Here is a 14,536-nt window from a genome sequence, read left to right on the forward strand (position 1 = left end):
GTTGCACTGTTTGGTCTTTTTCCTGTTTTAAACTCAGATTTCTTTACAACCATGACACAAACTCCTGCTCGTAAGTGATGTCAGAGTCTGAGACACAAAAGAGAATTAAATATAAAATTTATTCAGCAAAATGTACAACAGCTGCATAAGCTATCTTACAGCTCAAATATAGAGGATTCATTTTACTTCCACTCTTTGAGAGTAGAAAACTTCGTTTTAAATTCTGTGATGAACTGTGAAAACATTCATAAAAAACACATTGGCTCACATTTATCAAACTTTTCAAAGCAGGAAAGATCATCTGAACTCCAGTTTGAATCTGTGCATCACAGGAGGAAACAAGTTCCTCGAACATCAGCTGAAAACCACTAACAAATTACATTTAAAACAAATCTCAACTCTTACCAACAGAGCTGCGTGTAAAGTTACGTGTACCTTCTAAAGACCATCACTTGCCTAACTTATTAAAGTGCATCCCACAAAGTCACCAAAAACACATTCAGTTACTGCCCTTTCATTACCATTCAAAAGTCTAGAAACATAAAAAAAGTGATTCCTTTCTCTTAACCAAATCACTGGAGAACCATGAAAAACTATATCACAACTTCCAAGTGTTTAAAAACACAAGATGAACAAATCTCCCAGATGATCCATCAACTATGTTCAGCACCTACAGCTCCAACATGTTAACGTTGACGAGCCGTCATGTTCTTCATATGCCTTTAGGAATGGTGTAATCAACGTTGAGATCATGTCTGGTGTCTGAAGTGAAGTTTAAGTACAAACTCACAATAAAAAAAGGCTCGTACACCACAAAGGACTGACTTCAGATCAGCTCTCCTGCTTGGAAACTAATCAAGTGGCCTAAAGACACGCGAGACAAACGTCAGGATGGACTGGAAGAGTGGGATGACATCATCAGTAAGCACCTCGCAGACCGCTGCTCCTTGAGCCTCCGCCCCCTCCTGAGTTTCCGTAGTAACCACCACCACCACCACGACCTGAAAGAGTTCAAAAATACAGGTCAATGTTCAAAGGATTGGATTATTTGTTGACTGTACTGACACAAAAAAACAAGCAACTTTTATTTTGCATATATTCAGAACATCAACAACTAAAACAAAGTCTTTATCACTACTTAATAAGTGTTTTTGTACAAAGTAATAATAATAATAATAATACATTTGTCTAAATACATGAAGTAATTAAACTTAATATTATAGAAGTGAATGAAAACTCACTCATCTCAGCAGCTCCACTGGCTGTTGAGTTAAGGAACAGCTCAATATAGCGATGCTCTGTGGAGAAAACATAAATCCAACATTCATACCGACGAACCTGTTTTCTGTTCAATGTAAATAAATTGCACTTAGGTACTTTCACAAATACTTTAAGTATAAAATAAAAAATACTTTTTATTATTGTCTGATTTGCTTTAAAAAAGGGTCATCCTGATATAACTGCTTCTTAAAAGGCTTATTTTGTTCTGATACTTAGTCATCCAAGAAACACATGGCATGCGGTTACTCAACAAGTAGTTTCCTGTCATGAACTTAGTGTAATATAGCATGAAGAAGTGGTGTCCCAAGAACCAACACGGGGACAGTAGAGTTGAAGAGGGGAGAGCCGACTTACGCATATGGTTCTTGTCTTTGGACATGGCTGCCACAGCGTCTTCATGAGAGCGAAACTCCACATCTGCTTCTCCTGTCGACTTCCCGTTGGGAGCCACGTCGATGTGGACCCTCAGTGGATTCAAAGGAGAGAAGAACTACACAAACAAAACAAATAAATATGTGTTATCACAGGTAACACAAACATGAAAAGGCAGACACGGTGACATCAACGTTCAAACGTCAAAGTTCTCCTATGTCCATCAACTGTTTATATAAAGGCAGTAGCCTATGAAGCTTCCTAACCAACATCATTGTACAGCATGGACAAAGAAACTGGACACACAACTACAGAGCCTTCATGGATCTAAACTAATGGACTAATGAAATATCATCAAGGAACATATGGCTTAAACTGTTTATTATTATGGAACATTTTTCACTGCCTCTCTGCAGTATGGATCAATACTTGCATACAATAAAATCAATTACACATTTTAGGTTGTTGAGCTTCCTATAAACTGCAGCAAGCAGCAGTGGCAGTGTTTTTTACAGGTCTGAATATGCTGCCTGAAACTCACAGCCTCCTGCAGCACAATCAAGTGTCACACCAATCCCACTTTTACTAATCATATTTTGTCTCCAAACAGCCTGCAACCAAACACTAAACATTTTATAAATAGCATCACTGAAAACAGCAGATTTAAGGCTTTTTAAAACCTCCAAAAGCCTGTTGAAGGAGACTGAATTCAGTTCTTGTGAAGACATCTGCAGCTCCAGCTAAAGAGGAATCACTAAGTAACTGATGTCAGTGTGTGTGCGTGTGTGTGTTCTTACTTTAGCGACGTCTCCCTCTGTGGCGCGGAAAGGTAACCCCCTCATGTGGACAAAATGGCCACTGTGGAAGCCTGAGCAACCATCACCTTGACCACTGTAACCATGGCCTCCCATCCCTGAGCACAAACACATCCACAGATTACCAACTCAACCTTTAGTAATGTAGAGGAGAGAAGTACCTGATGCATATCACCTTTTAATTTGCTTAAACAAAACATCATAAGAATAAAAGGTACATGTAAGTTTATTTTAAAATATCTGTGTAGGTGAACATGTTTAGAATTGGCCCAAAGGTCATTCATTTGAAATAGCAACAAATATGTAAGTGTTATAAATGTAAACAATTACTATGATCAGCAGTTTGACCCATTAAACTAAATGAAGCTTTCAAACATTAACTCAGCCTGACTAAATGGCAGATCAAAGAGGGTAAATAATTTTGGACTTTACCTCTTCCTCCTCTCTCTCCTCTCACTCGCTCGTCGAACATGCCATTGCCAAAACAGTAGTTGTTGAAACCATTGTAACTGTCGAAGCCTCCGTAACCTGGAGACAGACACCAACACAGAGCAGGAGAGGAAAACTCAAACTGTAGTTTAACACATAGGGGGAAAAAAACACAATAAGAAAGCAAGGCTCATTACTCCACACACTTAAACACTTTTGAAACCACCAGATATTCCTGTATGCAGAAACAAAGTACTCTTCTAACCTCCACTGTAGCCCCCTCCACTCCTCATGGTTTCCATCAGGGCCCCACCACGGCCAGGCCCGGCCCCAAAAAACCCTCCTCTGGGGCCGCCCATCATGGGTCTATCGTAGGGTCCTGGTCTCTGGCCTCCCATCCCCCGCCGGGGCAGCTCGTAGTAGGCTCTGATCTCATTACGACTGCTCTTAAAAATCTCTATATACCTGCAATATGAGAGGCCCATGGGGTGAAGGGGGGGTAGAGGAGAGGGTTAAGGTGTAGAAATGGCTCAACTCGGGTTACATACACAGATATGACTTACAGAGAGAGGAGATAAACACAAATAGTCTAAATATTGGTCTAAGTAGTTTGAATTTGAAGCTTAGTGTCTAATTGAACTGATTGACTGAACAACCTCAACAGTACCTCATCATAAACTGGGCTTAGGGCTGTAATATAGGATTAAGACACCAACCTTACTTCATGTTACTGACTCTAAAGTAAATCCTTGTAGGTGCTGCATTGATCATTTTAATGATTTAGAACTGCAGAAAGAAGTAGAAGCTGCCTTCACTGTCCTCTGCTATACTTCTAAACTGTGTCCCCTCTTCCACAGTAAACTATCTATAAGACTTATTTAAACAAAGATATTAAGTTAGTGCCAAATGTTCTACCTAAATAGAGCTCCCAGGTCTTAGATTACCAACAATGCAACTGTGTTTGACATAAAATACTCACACCATCTTTAACTTTCATCCCATAATTTAACATTTCACCATAGATTCAACACATGAACCCCTCAAACCCATCCCATCATCATTTAAAGAATATAACATGACCCACATAATTAATTCACCCACTTCATTATTTTTTTATTAGAATTATTCTTGCACACCAACCCATGCTTATCATTCAACCATAACAGAACCCTCCCATTAATACCATAATTACTCTAATATGACCACCCATTAAATACTACAGTAGAAGCCAAACCCAGTCCAGCCCGTCCTCTTCCCGTCTGTCCCACCTGTGCCCTATTCTTTCCTTGTGTTTCCCCAGAGCCTTTTCTGCTATCTCCTTTGAGGCAAACTGCACGAAGGCTTCCCCTGTGCTCCTCCCCTGGTAGTCCACTGGCAGAGTAATCCCATTTGGCACGATTCTCAACCCTTCAACCCAAGCACACATAAATACATAGGTCGGTAGGTAGACTGATAGATGTATAGAATAGATAGAACAACACCCACTGCATCACTGGAGCTTTCATGATTATTGTATGTTATGACAGCAAAAAAATATAAGCTGCATTGTCCGATGAGAATTGTAATATAAAGGGGGTATCTCAGAGGTCTGAATTATCACCTGTAAGGTGCCCTGTGTGGAATGAACATAAAATGGGCATGAGTCAGCAACTAGATAATTTATGTAGATACCGATTACATTTTTTCTGACACACAAAAAAAGTTACCACAACGAAAAAATATTGTATATAATTGTTGAGTGACTGAACAGAATAATTGTTGATTATTCTAGATGCTTTGAGTAGGAAGAATCACAGATAAGTCTACCCTCAGCCAAACCAGCCCAGCCGTCCTATCTTTTAACCCCCTTTAGAAGGCATGTTTATCGAGGTCCTATAACATAAACACTAACAATTTATAACAAAGACAAACTAGTCATCACAGTATGACTACACTACAAGAACATACTGTACATACATTAGGCATTTGGGTCATGACTCACAGACATGTTCACTGACTTTATCTCTCTGTTGTTAATATGTGCTCCAAATGTCAGTGTGTCCTTTTGTTGTTGGGTAGGTCAGTAATGTGCAAAGCACCGTTCAAAGTGCATTTGGCAGTGCTTTTGGTTTTTCATGATACAATCAAAGTAACATAATCCTAGTTTATTGGTAATATGAAAGAGCAAACAAGGACAAGTTAAACATTTGTTCTACTTTTTTTACAGAAAAGAACTTCAGAAAAATGCTAAATAAGCTAGTCTGAAAGGCTCTTTATATACGGTATTGTGGCTTTGACTTCTCCCTGTGCTTTAAGACTTTGAACAAAGTTAGGAACTGATGCTGGACTTAGTCTTAGACGTATTTCAATGGATTTCTGGAACTTTTTTGATGAAGCCCTAGAGACAGTTTAAGTGAAACAGGGCTATACATAAATATCGACCATGAGATGGGAAAAAGTTTAAATGTGCATATACCTGAGAAAAACTGAACAATCTCCTCCTTGCTGCATCCAAAGGGGAGGCCTCTAAGTCTCAGCATGCAGCCACTGCAGCTGTCATAGTCAGCAGGACCGCTACGTTTCAGCACCCAGTCCATCTCACTGCGGTTTGACTTGAACACTGATTCAGAAACAGACAGACGTATACTTTTCAAAATCTGAAAGACTTAAATTGGTTTAAGAAGTATCTCTCACATATGCATGGAGATGTTGTTTAGTACAAGAAATCAACAAACTTTTACTTGCACAGAAAACATACAGGGAACAATGTCTGCATAGAAGACAAATGAGATGGCAAGAACAGAGTAAGTGGCACTTTGCCTAATTCCGGGTGAAACTCATCTGTTATGATTATGTAGATTGCATACCCTCTATGTATCGGTGTCCCATGTATTTACGGTCCTTGGAAAGGGCATTCTTAAAATCCTCTGACGTTTTCAGCTCAATAAATGCCTCTCCACTGGGACGGCCTTCTTTAGAGTAGGTGAAACACACTCCATTTACTTTCCCAACGATGTCACAGTCTGTAAATAAGGAAGATCGATGAGTTAGATCGATGACACACAACAGAAGGTACACTGGATTATATCTCATCTAAGCAGCTAGGAGAAAGTAGAATCCAACAGTATACCATCTAATTTACTAATTAAAGCTACTGAATTCAAAGAAGATGGATGAGCATCAAATTATTCTCATTTTAAAACTAACAAGTGTGTTGCTATGCTTATTAACAATATTCAAGCTGTATAGAAATATATGTGTCATCTCACCAGAGAAGAAACTGGCAACCTCCTCCTGCGTACAGGACCAGGGTAGTCCTCTGATACGAACCACATAACCCTCTTCATTCAAAGACATCCTCACCACCTCATAGAGCACAACACAGCAGCAACACATTAAAACTACTGCTACTGTGTCAATAAAATACAGACACACCCAACAGCCTTTATGAATTAATCCCCTGACCTGCTCCCTGCACCCAAAGTTTAATTAAGGCTAAAACAAATTTTCCAATTATTGTGCTTATACCTCTCATATCAGGAAAATTTGCCATAAACAAATTAATATTGTTATCATTAACAGTTCTTCTCATTTTTCTGTCATTGTTATTTGTGTACATGCACTATTTGGATATTTAGCTACAATTGGCTTTGTGGTACCACTAACTGTCTTTGTGTTACCACTAATTGTACAGTAATAATTATACACAGAGCAGAAGCATTTAACTATGAAATACGTACAGGAATCACAGATATATTCGATGTTATAATAATAACAATACACTGTACAACATTACCTATACACTGTAATTGCACATTTACAGCTCCGAAGACATATTAATACCTTTACCTCCCTGTTATGTTTGTTTACATTTTAGATACATGTAAGTTTCATATTTTAGATTTAATATAGTTGAGGTTATCATTTGTTATTGTTGTTAGAATTCCTGGACGTACTGTGTATATTCCTTTCTTCTAGTGTTAGGGTTGTTTTTACTGTGTACTTATTTCCCCTGTGCTGTATTCACTTTGATGACCTGCTGATCTCTCTGTCTCTCTGTCTCTCTCTCTCTCTCTCTCTTTATTCATGCAGTAAAATTATTTATATAAGTTATAAAATACATTTTTTTGGCTGTTGTTAAATTAAACTATTGTCAGAGACGAAAACATTACAGCCGGAGTTATATCCAGTATGTAATAACAACTCATAGGAGGAAATATATAATAGTTAAGCACTACAATGCAAGTTATTGCAGTTGTAAACACTATTTAATAAGCTAATGCTAACGTGTATTACTTCCTCCTTCCAGCTGTGTATCTAAGAGCAAACATAACCCCAGCTAAACTTTAACTCACGGAAGCACATCCAGACGTATCCTGACAAGACGTTGTTTATTCTTTGGTATTGTTACTTCTTTGAAGTTCCCCACAGGAGAGTACTCGTCCGCCTGGATACTGGGTTAGCTGATGATGCTAACGTTTCTTTACTGTCAGGCAGGCGTGCTAATGTTAGCTTGGTAACATTAGCCGTTAGTAGGCTAATAGCTATGGCTAACTGTAGGACATGACAGCGGTCAAACCTACAAGGCAAACGAGTTCAATTCCCAGAGGCCGTACTCTGTCAAGGGCCATCAAAACACATCGCCTAATACATATATGCAAGACGTCAGTGAGAAATGTTGGAAAACGATTAAATTATCTTACAGTCGCCTCTTGTCCCCGGTCTCCTGCTCCTGTCCCGAGCCTCAGGTGTCACTGCCAGCAAACCAGCCCAGGTATGTTGTCGCGAGACTTGGACATATAAAAAATAAATGACGCCTGGCTCTTTTATCTTTATAACAAACACAAAAACAATAATAACTATAATCACTACAAAAAATCAAATTAATAACAATAACAATGATCATTATTAAAACTGTTATAAGAGGAAGAGTAGTGAGGGGAGGAGAGCTTAACATGTTATTTCTGAATTTTATATCAACAGTAGTTTTAATGGCCTGTAAAGAACATAGCATTGAAGACTAGTTATAGTTTATGTGCTTTTAAATTAACCATGGACTACGTGAATATTTAATGGAATTGAGCCTAATTAATTAATTGACACATCTGGAGATTAAAGGGTTGTATTTGGTTGTATTAGCACTTTGAATGGTACACAGACTATACCATACAGTAAAAAAATCTAATATCAAACATGCTTAGTTTTCATGATAATTACTAAAAAATAATAATTAGAATTTGTGACTGGAAATTGCAATAATGGATTCTCCTGGGATTAGTTAATTAGTCATACATGGTTAACTCTTAGAAAAAGGCTACTGGCTATCTATGCACTTTGAAGATAAGATGAGCTTTATCGATCCCCCACAGGGGAAATTTACTTGTTACAGCAGCTCACAAAAAATGCAAAATAAGTCGAGTAATAAAAATAGAAAAAAAGCACAGGTGGCATAAAAGCATAAAACATATGATGACATAAATAATAACTAACAAAAATAATAGAAGTAAAAAAAACTATTCACACTACACATTTTCCTTTGTCAAGTAACCGCCGTTAATGAATTGACAGTTTTATTGAAGGAGCAGATTACACAATGTAGCCTATAAGAAAAATAGTAATAAAATTGTTCCTAACACTTGACCAAATCCATACACTGAAGTCACACAAAACCTGTAGAGGATCTGGCAACCCTGACGCTGAGGGGCGTCTGCTTAAACCAAACAGGCAGAGTAAAGTCCACCGACAGCAGAGGGGCGACTGAGTCAGTTTCAAGCCACCTTCCTCTGAACCAACATGGAGATCCCTGTGTATACAGTTGATGCCTTCACAAATTTACCGTTCAAGGGAAACCCCGCGGCAATTTGTCCACTTATGCATGTAAGTAAGAGTATGTACAGTAGCCTACTGTCATAATGTAGACGGCTTGCATTACAGGCATTTGCAAAATGTAGACTGGCACTGGAAAATATACGAAGATACTTGAGCTGTCCAAAAAGTGTTTTTGATTGTTTTTTGAAGGATAAAAAGACGTTTTCTGTCTGCAAAGCTAACAAGTCTTAGTTTCTCATGAACGTGATGGCGCACTTTTCTAGCACAATAGGCGTAGTTGAAGCAGTCTGGTGTATAAGACGTGTATAATGATTACATGTCACAATACGATATTTCTACTTGTTTACTGTGGACGTGTTTCTATCAGGAGCTGAGTGATGACTTGTATCAGAAGATAGCAACCGAGATGAACCTGGCAGAAACAGCCTTCATCACCAGGATCAAGCCCTCTGATAATTTTACTACAGGTCAGATCATATCTGTTCACCTTACTACTGAATGATTAATTTTTGATCATAACTACTGATTAAGATTTGTCTGGTGCATTTAATAACAGACATGCTCCTTTCTGGGACAGGGGAGCACTTTATTATAAGACTCAACAATAATGTTTTGGGGTCCTGGTAGCTATATAGACACAACAATAAGATGTAAATGCCTACTAGTGACCAGTGGAAGTTGTGACATTGACTATACACCTTAAAGTGTTGAATGGAACAAAGAACAAATTGATTTTGCTTCACTGTCACAGCATAAAATGTAACATATGTTTTTGAAACCGTCAGAGGAAAGTGTAGGTTGTCTGTCAGTCTGGACAACCCTTACTTGCTGTTAATACATTTGCAGTAGAGTCTGATTTGAAAATGTAGGTGCACAATTGAAAAAAACTGAGATTACATGGTTAAATAAATAAAGTCAATAAAGGGCAAGCATATTAGAAGTTTTTTTTAAAAAGGACGCAGCTGTAATCCTCTGGGCAGTTTTACAGAGGTTGGTATGCGTGTCCTTGTGCAAAACACCTGCCCTCAGCAGTTTAACAGGTAACAATGTTCAAAACACAGCGAAAACTTGCATTGTTGGGAATGGAAGAACAATGCAATGAGCTTTGACAGTATGAAATGCAGGGTGTGCAGGCATTCTGTGTTTTTGTGACACGCGAAAGAATCTCCTAAATTTATGTGAACATGTCAGCCAAAGTCAAACTTAAAAAGGCCTCAAGCATCACATTATTCAATGAACAAAATATTGTAATACTAAATGTAAACCACAAGCTGAGAATGGTCCCTTATGGTCCCAAACTTACTGTAAGGCTAGCTAATAAGCCTTTTTACAAACATTTGTTATGAAAGAAAAGCAACTAGAAAAACTGAAAATATCTTTATATTGATACAAATATACTTACCTCCTGCTGTCAAAGCAGAATTAACATTACATAGCCTTAAGTAAATATACATTCTCCCTGAGTGTATTTTGCATGCAGCTAACTTGGGGTCAAATGTTGCTAAATTTGATGCTAACCCTTTTCCTGCAAACTTTCATATAATTATGTTATTAGATATTAGGACACTGTGGACAGTTATGAGTTACATGTTAAAGTTGTATGTGTGTGTCAAAGTAACTGACAGTGTGATGTTATGAACAGGATCAAGGTTCCACCTTCGATGGTTTACGCCCACCAATGAAGTGAATCTGTGCGGTCATGCCACTCTGGCTTCTGCAGCAGTGCTGTTCCATTATGAGAGTAAGATATAAAACATACTCAAACATACACTTGAACAGTTGATCTAGGATTGCTACAACTTTAGAGTTAGTTAGTGGATTGGTGTCAAAACTGGTTAATATACACATAAAGCTTAACCTTTGGTTAGAAAACACACAGAAAACATGTAAACTTAGCTAATAATTATATTCTCTGTGTCACGTCTGTTAAGAAAATGAGAACCCTGTCCTGGTGTTTGAGACCAGGAGTGGAGATCTGGCTGTCACCCAGCAGGGGGAAAGGTACATCATGGACTTTCCTCTCAACCCACCCAACCAGGAGGTACAGTGTGGACACATGAACACATCAGGATAAACACACAGAACCAGTCAATCCTGGTCCACATTCACTTTTATACGTATTTGTCTTAAGATGTGTATTTATGTCATTAAGTGAAGGATATATTGTATGGTTGTGCATGGCTGAAAAAATAAGGAAACATAATCAACCCAATTCTTCTGAGCAAATAAAAACATACTGAGGAAGAGTCAACACACATATCCTGTCCTTTCCCTGTCAATGTATAGCATCCATTTTTCACGGCCCATATCATGTCCATCAGCATAACTTTTACGCAAACAGCTGTCTGAAATCCCAAAACCTCTGCAACCATCCAACAATAGTATCACTCAAAGCTGTAGCTTGGTTAGGAGTTAAAGATCCTGCATTAGCACTGCAGTTTCATTAACACCCTTTCTTTCTCGAAAACACAATTTCTCAGGACCCCAATGAGTTCAGAGACATCATCAAGGTCAGTAAGACCCCTCATCGTGAGTGTGTTTTAGATGTACCAGTATGATTACATACTTGTGTTTTGTGCGTGTAAACTTGCCAGTTTCTTTTTCTACATGTGTCATACAGGCTGCAGTAGGAAACCACCCAATCCAGGACGTTTATCTGAGCCCCACCACCAAGAAACTGATGATTCGACTGGCTGACAGCTGTGACAGGTTACAATCACAACACACACTGTTAGTGAGGGCTAAAGGACTGTATCAACTCTTGATTTACGGCTGGGCCTGATTTCTCACTTCGCTTCAGGTGTGTCTGTTAAACACGGACGCAGACAACTTCTCTCCTTTAAAGCCTTTAATGAGCTTGAGGCACAGTACAAACATGGGCTGTTACGAAATGTGTGAGTGGTTCTGTAAAGAAATAAATAATATAAATCCAATGATATGCATGCATAGAACATTACATATCCATATACACACCTACATATGCACTTCAACATGTACATAAACACACATCCATCTACTGTATACATCCATAACAATCACGAGTAGTCTGTGAACCGTCCGTCTCCACATGTCGCTCTCTGCACTCTGCTGCTCGTGCACGCTCCCAGTCTCAAACGTGCTGGTGCTATACACATCCAGCGCGCGCAGTACGCTGTCACAGCTGATTGACGGTCTTTTGTGCACACACACTTACAAAAGACCGATAGATAGAAGTTGAAGCCACAAACATAGGGACACTCTGTGATAATTGAGAAGTTAGCCTGTTGACCTGAGACCTTTCAAAGACAGGCCTGTCTGTCTGTGGTTGAAGCTCACTTTAGCCCCTTTCACACATGCACTGCACTCCTGAACATTTCCTGTCATTGTCCGGGTGGGCTGCATGTGTGAACGCAAACGGCCCAATTTTTGACCCCAACTTTCTCCTGCCAGCTTTCTAGTAAAAAGTTCGGGAAGAAGTCGGGGTCAGTCGATGTGTGAAGGCAGCAGGAAATACTCAGGAACATTCACGTCCCCCCCCGCTCCCGCCACGTCCTTGTCCGACGGGGAAAATCTCCCGCTGCAAGGGACATGTCTAAAAGGGCAACTCTAGAAAATGTCGGGGGCAGACGGTCCTGAAGTTTTCAGGAAAATGTCAGGAGTGCATGTGTGAAAGGGGCTTTTATGACTCTACTCATGTGCTGCATGTGTGTGTTTCCTCCAGGTCAGTGCTAACCAGTCTGAACGTTGACCCTGCAGCTCTTCTCAGCAGTGAGAAGAGTGGAAAAGTGAAAGGAGTAATCCTCACCATGAAAGGTAACCAGATAATAGTTAGATCAGGGGGATATCTACGGTCAGATTATTGATGCAGATTTACGATGATACAGAACTTAGAGTCTCTCTTTAGAAACAATTTGAATGTTTGTTGCTTCGTTGAGACGTGTATGAGAAGCCATGGCCAATGTAAAATGCCCTCCTCTTTAAATCCTTGTCCATTTGTCAATAGGATCCCCTGACTGCAAACCAGGATATGACTTTTACTCCAGATACTTTGCTCCATGGAACGGCATCCCTGAGGATCCTGTCACGGGTACACTAGTCCCACTCTTACTGCCCAAAGACAAAGTTGATTGGGTTACATTGTGTTGTCGTATAATCGACACAAATGGCTTAATTGGCACATTTGCATACAAGCAACCGAGCAACAGGCGGTCTGTAACTAGTGTCTGGTCTTGTATCTTTGTCCTTGCAGGTTCTTCCCACACTGTGCTGGCGAGCTACTGGTCTAAGAAACTTGGAAAGAAGAAACTGCTGGGTAATTTATCCAATGATTCCACTGTATAACCTAACCATGAGTAAATTATACCTTTCTTTATACTGAACAGAATCGATCTGTACTCACGCACATATTATCCTGTGTGTGTGCATGTAGCCTACCAGTGCTCCAGGCGAGGCGGCGAGCTGGAACTAGAAGTGAGAGACGACGGAAGAATCAACATAGCCGGACAGGCCGTGTTTGTGCTGAAGGGAACAATCGTGCTGTAGTAAGAGACACATGCAAGAAGAGAGGGCTGGGGATAACGGGACAGCAGTTAGAGAGGTACACACAGGATTTGTATGATTTGATAAAAGATGTGATAGTTTTAATAAAAAGCTTAATAGACCTTTGTCCAGCCATCACTTATCACACTGCGTACACAACATACTTCAGGATGGAAAGAACATCTCACACTTTATTAGTCTTGGTATAATTTATTAACACAACAGTCAAAATCAACAAATACAGAAACATAACATGTAAAATCACACTGACGCTCTCGTCACAGCAGATTAATCAGCAGCTAAATCATCACACTTTAACGTTTGCACAACGGTCTGTGCAGATTATTTCTTTGTGAAGTGTGGTTTCAAACAAATTCCAACTTAAAATTGGACAAACATGAAGCTTCCTTTTGCAGTTATTCTGACCGTACAGATTTAGATCGGGTACGCAAAGGAATTTTATAAGAAGGAACTTGGTTTTACTTTTACAGAAAGTGTTTTTAACTGGCTTTTTTTAATAGGAAGCAGTTTTTATACACCTTTTATTTCTTCACTGTTGTAAGCTAGTGTACTGGTGAGTACTCTTTTTTTTCCTCAAGACGTCCAACAGTGTTCACTGGATCCACTAAAGAAACCACACAGCAGGATTCACCTACTTCTTGTAAACACTAATAAAACATTTATTCAAAGTTAGAGCTGGGAAAAATAAAGAATTTTGTTATTCTTAGTTATTATAATTATAAATTGTGGTTGTTGTCTCATTGTAACACAGCTTAACTGTCCAGCTTTTGCTCTCAGGGATTGTACCATCAGAACTAAAATTCAGTTGAGCTTATCTGGCTGCTGCAGCCAAGTGGCATGAACTATAAATATCGCTATTTTCACATTACAGCAGAGTTTTTGTTCAGTGAACGTACTTGTAATCAGGTGTGAAATGTTGTCACATCGCATTTATAGAGGTATTTGATCAATAACAGAAGCGTACGAGTCCTCATAGTTGAGGTTTGATGCACAGTGCTGAGTCACTTTAACACATTTGAACTGTAAGACCATCTGATATGTGCAGCTTAATATTGTGTATTTCAGCTGTTCATAGCTTCGGTGTCGTATTTCACAGCATGGCCCTCACGTGTGTGGCACTAACTCTAGTTGTTGAGATTCGTGTTGGGATCAAGTCTATGAGGACTTACCGGTTTCACCCACATATCAGAATGAAACCTTAAAGCCCAAACAGATCATCTTTATGCAAAGAGATGCTGAATGTTGTGAAGCGTCCTCTTTTCAAGGTCTTTATATCATAAATAGTGTAATTT

The 14,536-nt window shown here is 39.2% G+C and overlaps 2 protein-coding genes across 4 annotated transcripts; one reads left to right on the forward strand and one right to left on the reverse strand.

The window, feature by feature from the left end:
- Positions 1 to 106: 106 nt before the first annotated feature.
- hnrnph3 (heterogeneous nuclear ribonucleoprotein H3 (2H9)) lies at positions 107 to 7,647 on the reverse strand. Of its 3 annotated transcripts, XM_069667220.1 has the most exons (11): positions 7,580 to 7,647; positions 6,146 to 6,242; positions 5,744 to 5,899; positions 5,353 to 5,496; positions 4,166 to 4,304; positions 3,163 to 3,362; positions 2,901 to 2,996; positions 2,451 to 2,566; positions 1,636 to 1,771; positions 1,242 to 1,298; positions 107 to 1,001 (listed from the first exon to the last, which is right to left on the reverse strand). In XM_069667220.1, the coding sequence occupies exons 2-11, from the start codon at positions 6,231 to 6,233 to the stop codon at positions 919 to 921; spliced, it is 1,215 nt and encodes a 404-aa protein (XP_069523321.1). In that variant the 5' UTR covers positions 6,234 to 6,242; positions 7,580 to 7,647; the 3' UTR covers positions 107 to 918. The 3 variants fall into 3 exon arrangements, with proteins under 3 accessions (XP_069523321.1, XP_069523237.1, XP_069523408.1); XM_069667136.1 differs by lacking the exon at positions 7,580 to 7,647 and having other exon boundaries at positions 6,146 to 6,627; XM_069667307.1 differs by lacking the exons at positions 4,166 to 4,304; positions 5,744 to 5,899; positions 6,146 to 6,242; positions 7,580 to 7,647 and having other exon boundaries at positions 5,353 to 5,468.
- Positions 7,648 to 8,639: 992 nt separating this feature from the next.
- Positions 8,640 to 13,345, forward strand: LOC138595892 (phenazine biosynthesis-like domain-containing protein 1). The gene is made up of 10 exons (XM_069667435.1): positions 8,640 to 8,753; positions 9,073 to 9,172; positions 10,348 to 10,446; positions 10,637 to 10,746; positions 11,186 to 11,215; positions 11,326 to 11,414; positions 12,406 to 12,497; positions 12,688 to 12,771; positions 12,934 to 12,996; positions 13,114 to 13,345. The coding sequence occupies exons 1-10, from the start codon at positions 8,670 to 8,672 to the stop codon at positions 13,224 to 13,226; spliced, it is 864 nt and encodes a 287-aa protein (XP_069523536.1). The 5' UTR covers positions 8,640 to 8,669; the 3' UTR covers positions 13,227 to 13,345.
- The last annotated feature ends 1,191 nt before the right edge of the window (positions 13,346 to 14,536 follow it).

This window comes from Semicossyphus pulcher, unplaced genomic scaffold, assembly GCF_022749685.1.
Source record: "Semicossyphus pulcher isolate SPU_LCO1_2020_fin unplaced genomic scaffold, fSemPul1.0.p SCAF_1, whole genome shotgun sequence".
Lineage (NCBI taxonomy): Eukaryota > Metazoa > Chordata > Actinopteri > Labriformes > Labridae > Semicossyphus > Semicossyphus pulcher.

Coding starts and splice junctions, on each gene's coding strand:
- hnrnph3 (XM_069667136.1), bottom strand. CDS start 6,272: ATGTGTTGCTGCTGTGTTGTGCTCTATGAGGTGGTGAGGATGTCTTTG. Junction 2,567..2,900: donor AGGAGAGAGAGGAGGAAGAG/GTAAAGTCCAAA, acceptor GTTTGTGCTCAG/GGATGGGAGGCCATGGTTAC. Junction 1,299..1,635: donor CAAAGACAAGAACCATATGC/GTAAGTCGGCTC, acceptor TTTTCTCCACAG/AGCATCGCTATATTGAGCTG.
- LOC138595892 (XM_069667435.1), top strand. CDS start 8,670: ATGGAGATCCCTGTGTATACAGTTGATGCCTTCACAAATTTACCGTTC. Junction 10,447..10,636: donor AGTGCTGTTCCATTATGAGA/GTAAGATATAAA, acceptor ACGTCTGTTAAG/AAAATGAGAACCCTGTCCTG. Junction 11,415..12,405: donor CTGGCTGACAGCTGTGACAG/GTTACAATCACA, acceptor TGTTTCCTCCAG/GTCAGTGCTAACCAGTCTGA.